General features: G+C 53.8%; 2 protein-coding genes across 2 annotated transcripts; one reads left to right on the plus strand and one right to left on the minus strand.

The window, feature by feature from the left end:
- Positions 1–321: 321 nt before the first annotated feature.
- VOLCADRAFT_100797 (uncharacterized protein) lies at positions 322–2,109 on the plus strand (the record flags this gene model as incomplete). Its single annotated transcript, XM_002959311.1, has 3 exons — positions 322–418; positions 718–1,281; positions 2,069–2,109. The coding sequence occupies 3 exons, from the start codon at positions 322–324 to the stop codon at positions 2,107–2,109; spliced, it is 702 nt and encodes a 233-aa protein (XP_002959357.1).
- A 942-nt stretch (positions 2,110–3,051) lies between these two features.
- VOLCADRAFT_108575 (uncharacterized protein) lies at positions 3,052–5,102 on the minus strand (the record flags this gene model as incomplete). Its single annotated transcript, XM_002959314.1, has 2 exons — positions 3,052–3,602; positions 4,634–5,102. The coding sequence occupies 2 exons, from the start codon at positions 5,100–5,102 to the stop codon at positions 3,526–3,528; spliced, it is 546 nt and encodes a 181-aa protein (XP_002959360.1). The 3' UTR covers positions 3,052–3,525.
- Between the last annotated feature and the right edge of the window lie 734 nt (positions 5,103–5,836).

The raw sequence follows: 5,836 nt of genomic DNA on the forward strand, positions 1-5,836 counted from the left end.
GTGCACACACACACGCACACACGCACACACACACACACACACACACACACACACACACGCACGCACACACACACACACACGCACACACGCACACACGCACACACGCACACACGCACACAATGATCCCGCTGGGGACGACACGCTGACGTCGGAAGCATCACGTAACGATAATACATTATACAAAACTTTACTTAAATGTATATTGCGTATAAACAACAAAATTGTACAGTACATCTACTTGACGTACTATTTATCTTTAATGCTTTAAGGAAACAATCATGAGTAAAATATTATTAATTTATTCAGGATGCAATATAAATTATGCAGCACATAATCTTACAAATTGACACTTACAAAATAGTTACATTGTCATGCAGCACAATACACCACACCACGGCACACGTGCTGCTAAAAGCCGGTAAGCTGGTCTCGTTTGCTGTCTTTCCTAGATGTTAGCTGATCTGCTGTTTTGCCTATCAGCTGCTGATCTGCTGCCCGGCCATGATCTGCTTTATGATGCAAACAAAATAAGACTGCACAAGCACGTCGCATGCGGCACAACAACAAAAACCCACAACAGACAGTGCTTTACAACCAACTAACAAACAAGACGTGACGCACTGCAAAATTGTACAATGACGTACATAGGGCAACGTCAACAAGGAAATGCACAGCACAGACAAGGGATGCGTTTAACTAGCGCGTGACTCACCGGAGGTACGACAAACCGTGACGCGGAAACGCCGAAAGCTTACGGCAAAGCGACCGACGGCGAGGCGGCCGACGGCGAGGCGGCCGACGGCGAGATGGCCGACGGCGAGGCGGCCGACGGCGAGGCGGCCGACGGCCAGGCGGCCGACGGCGAGGCGGCCGACGGCGAGGCGGCCGACGGCGAGGCGGCCGACGGCGAGGCGGCCGACGGCGAGGCGGCCGACGGCGAGGCGGCCGACGGCCAGGCGGCCGACGGCCAGGCGGCCGACGGCGAGGCGGTCGACGGCGAGGCGGTCGACGGCGAGGCGGCCGACGGCGAGGCGGCCGACGGCAAAGTGGCCGACGGCGAGGCGGCCGACGGCGAGGCGGCCGACGGCGAGGCGGCCGACGGCGAGGCGGCCGACGGCGAGGCGGCCGACGGCGAGGCGGCCGACGGCGAGGCGGCCGACGGCGAGGCGGCCGACGGCAAAGCGGCCGACAGCGAGGCTGCTGACGGCGAGGCGGCCGACGGCGAGGCGGCCGACGGCGAGACGGCCGACGGTGAGGCGGCCGACGGCAAAGCGGCCGACGGTGAGGCGGCCGACCTATTTAAACCCTACGGATATGTGTTGTCCTGTTGGAAGTCCTCGCCCAGGCTCGCTCAGACCGGCGGCGGGAACGGCCGGGAGGTGGGCGGGGAAATACACACACAAACACGCTGTTAATCACCTAGCAGGGGAGGCAACGAGCACTGAATATGCACGGCAAAACGACATGGGCAGTTGTGCACAAAATGCAGAAACATACTAATAAGCACAAAGGCGGATCGCGGGCAGTTTCGAATTCTCCATCACAATTAAAACAGTAGCATCCCCCCGCCCCCCCCCCACACACACATACTCTTACACACAACTACACACACACGCGCGCGAGAGAGCACATTCTCACCCACATTTGAACACCTACATACATACAAACATACATACATACAATCGCGCACAAATACAAGCCACTGAACACCGCAACAATAACCACCGGCCGGCTTTGCAGCTTCTATCTGTGTTTGCTGACCTTATCTTTGCAGTTTGCTGCCTTTGTGCTTTTGCTGTCGCTGTTGCTGTTGCTGCTTGCCGGCACAACAGGAGAAAAACACCGCGCCACGAAACACCCACAGCAAGAAACTTTGCTCCGGACGTATGTACGACATCACTAAATCACGAACGGACACAAAGTGGCACCCACGCAGTGAACATACGGGGAAAGACCTTCATGCCATACTCCCTACACGCCGTACCTTGCCAAGGTACAACAATTTCATACCGAAATCCCCCTCCGTCACCAACTCGTCTATCCATGTGCAACACGTCTTCTCCCATAGAATCCAAGAACCTGCCCAGCACACCCACCTGGCGATTGTGACGTCAGCTCGGCCGCTAGTGGAGGATGATGACGAAGGCAGTGCGCGGCAGCGGCTGATGCACGCGAGGGGCCCTTGGGGTTCCAGTTCTACACACTCGCTGGCGCCAGGTCCCCTCGATCACACCTGCAAAAGGAGCAAGACAGTTGCCTTACTATGAAAGTCGAAATGAGCAGTCGTCTCTGTCGCGAGGAAGGTCAAGGACATCGGACGAAGTGGTCATGTCTCGCCTAACGACGTGTACTTTTCTGCCAAACTGTCTAGCTTTCAGCCTTCGTAGCCTCCTTACACAGCGTAAGCATAATTGTCGGGATTACGCTCAAACGCCGCATACGCCCATATCCTTGCAGCAGAGCGTTGCACAAACGTCGAAAGCCCGTCGACAAAGCCACCTTGATGCTTCAAATATCCATACATGAACACGAGAGACAAGCAACTCACCTCAAAAAAATTGAGTCGCACGTTGCCCTCAGCAGACGAGTTAGGCATGTCGATGTCCGTGAAGCGGCGACGCTGTGCCTGGAGCAACGTCAGCAGGGGCTAAATAAATAAATGATTGAGCCAGCCGCGTAATAAATTAGAGCAATGGAACTGAAGTGCGGCGGCTACAGCGTGAAGGTTTTGCAATGAACAGTACCTTGCAAACGTTTGCAGGGTCCAAAGCAGCTTCTCGGAATTCCACGCAGCTGTTCATATGTTCTAACTCATTTGCTGGTGATATGTAGGAAGCTAGCAGCTTTTACGAACGCAACAGAGGTGGAACAGGCCAAAATACGTTGTGTAAAAGCCAGCGATTATATATCGGGCGTTGTGCACATTTGCTAAAAGAGCTGGAAGTGCTATGGAAGGTGACTTTTGTCAGAGGCCAGCTTGATTGTACGGCGTCCGGTAAAGGTGCGCAACAGCTGCAAATCCAGGTGGTGTGTTGGTAAGGTGCAGATCGGCGAACTCATTTTGTCGACAGTTAGCCTTTTAAACTTTTATATTATAGCTGTATATCACTGCATTATCACGTCCACCCCCGTTCCTCTGCACCTGGTTACGTCCCCGGAAGCAATATCCCTCCGTGCAAGCCCTTGAAAACAACATATCAAGTCATCATGAAGGCCGCTGCTCCATTTTTGCTTATGTGCAAAGCGGGCGATTGACGTATTCTGCTCATGGCGGAAGTGCCACGAGCTATTGATACAGCGTTATGGATCTTGAAGCTCTTCTTGAGTGTCTAAGATGCTTTGAGTCATGTTTGCTCACAGGAGGAACTGCGGCCCGAACAAGGGCGCCACCGAACTACTATCATGGAGGGCTTCCTTTGACAGGGCTAAGCCCTATACACACCTTACGGGTTCAAATCTTCCGTAAAACGCAGGCCTTAGGTGCTCTGAGGAAAAAGCGACATACCGAAGGTCATCGTCAACCACCTACACAATGACAAGGATGCTGGCGCCCTCACCCTCGCTGTCACCAGCACCAGCACCGTCCTCGTCACCCAGCACTGCTGTGAGCAGCGAGATCGTGCCCCGCCCAGCTGCCTACCACTCTATATCCATCCCGTTCACCCTCGCCCGTTAGCCCAACCCGCCACATTTCCGTTCCCTATCACTTGTTGCCATCCATCCCTTGCTCCAACAAGTTCAAGATCAGCTCCATCACTCTGCTGTCATCCCAACACCAAGTGACAAGATGTAATCAGCAGCTGCCTTCATGGTGGCGACCGAGCTGCGGTAGCCTGAGAGTGGTCCACAGGGTGGCTGCAAGACAGACGGTCCGACACATCCAAGTGCAAGAGAGTGTATGTATGTGCGTGTGTGTGTGGTCAAGCCGAGTCAAGCTTGCGCATTTCTGTGCTAAATGTTCGACACGACTTGACTGATGGCTTGTTATGATGTCCTGAGTCCCAGGGGTCCCAGGTCGTTCACTCCCTTCCAAGTGCCAACTTCTCAGTGGATCGCTCAGGTTCCACACCCATCACCGGGGAATTTGCAAGATCGACGGCGGCTGAACTCCATTCCTGTTCAGCTCACAAGTCAACTTTATCCCAGGCCACCACCGTCCATCGACTAGGGGCACTTTTCCCTTCCACCATCGGAAGGATTTTCAACCCTAACAAGTTACAAGTTCCACACTTGCGTGCGGAACCCACACTTGCATGCGGGTGTGTCCGTAAAAGCCGGGGGTCCATGGATGTTATATTAGTAGTATTGATGCGGGTACACAAGTGGTGCTCGGTGCCATAACCATGCCCACACCCAGCCTGGCTACCGGCGCGTAGCCTGTTGCCCTCACAGTAATTGATAAGTCGCCTCCCGATGATATTGCCGTAACTTTTGCATAGTGGGCCCCCAACCGCAATGCCCCGATAACTGTCGCAGCAGGACGCGTCCCCCTTTTTGTATAGGGGAAAACGGTGCTAGTCGTGAATAATCAGCTCGCGAATAATCAGCTCCGTATATGCGGTTGCATAGCACCGTTAAGTAAGGCGCCAACACAAACACTGGCCGCTGCCCTTCACTCTCCCTGATAGCGTACCTATAATACTCGGCCGGGGTTCCCTCCAGGCCCGCGGACAGGCTATGTTGCGCATAGCCTTGAGACCGCTAACAATTTCGCCCTCCGTAAAATCCTTGTTAAGCCAAGCAACTAATTCCTGTCGGTGCATCACCCGGTCCTCATCCTGCCATTTAAACTGGATACCCTCGTTGCAGCCTTGCCTCGCGTTTCCCGCACCATTAAGCACCTTGGAAAAATGCTCGGTAAAAGCATTAATATCTGAGATCCAGCAAGGAGGCGGTTTTCCCCCACGCAGCCATGTCCACAAGCCGCGTGGGTTGGACAGGGTGGCCTTAATCCTCCTCCGCATATTTTCCATTTCGGTCTCCTGAATAGCGGCCTTCCTAGTAGCCTCCTTGAAGACACGGTGCTTGGCCTTCCAGGTAGCCCTATGAATGTCCGGCAGCTTGCCCGAGGCGGAGTCCCTGATCTCCTTACGGAAACTCATCATATCATTCCATGCAGCGGCACAGTCCTCGTTCCACCAGTCACGCTTCACAAAATTCACCTTTTTACCCGTGCGACGCCGAACATCTCCCTAGCACACGTCCCGATTAGGGTGCGCAAGTCATTCATGCTTTCATCACAAGAGGCCCCTTCTCCTTGAGTTATCCTGTCCTCCCCACCTTACACACACACAGACACACGCACGCACACACAAGCACCCTCTCTCTTCCCAACGTATCCACCCACCTTGTCCACAGCCACCCTTCGCCCCTTCTTCCCCCCAAGAACACACACACACACAGGTACATGAGCGTCTACTCATGTACCTGTAACACGGCTCGTTCCACAGGCTGCCGTACCCCCATGATGCGGCAGTTCAGAGCGTCGCAAACTTGGTGTTTGGAAGTTGCCATCATAGCGTAACTGCAACTGCGCGAGAAAGCATACGTTTTTCAAATATGCTTTGCACCATCAACATTGCTGACACGAAGAGGGAAGGTCTTTGGCCCAAACAACAAATCTTTCCTGGGAATGAATTCACACAGCGAAAGTGCTCGAATGATCGAGGAGGGATCGTGGCCAGCTCTGCAATGTGAAATTTGAAGCCGAGAGCGTCTCGGTGCGTGCGAGCACCGTTGTTTCACGTGAAGTGAAGTTGTGTTTCAGCTATTTTCGGTATTAGCTGTTGCTTCTGTTAACTGANATTTTGTTACCCGTTTGAGAATTACTTTGGTA

This window comes from Volvox carteri, assembly GCF_000143455.1.
Source record: "Volvox carteri f. nagariensis unplaced genomic scaffold VOLCAscaffold_159, whole genome shotgun sequence".
NCBI classification, from domain to species: Eukaryota; Viridiplantae; Chlorophyta; class Chlorophyceae; order Chlamydomonadales; family Volvocaceae; genus Volvox; species Volvox carteri.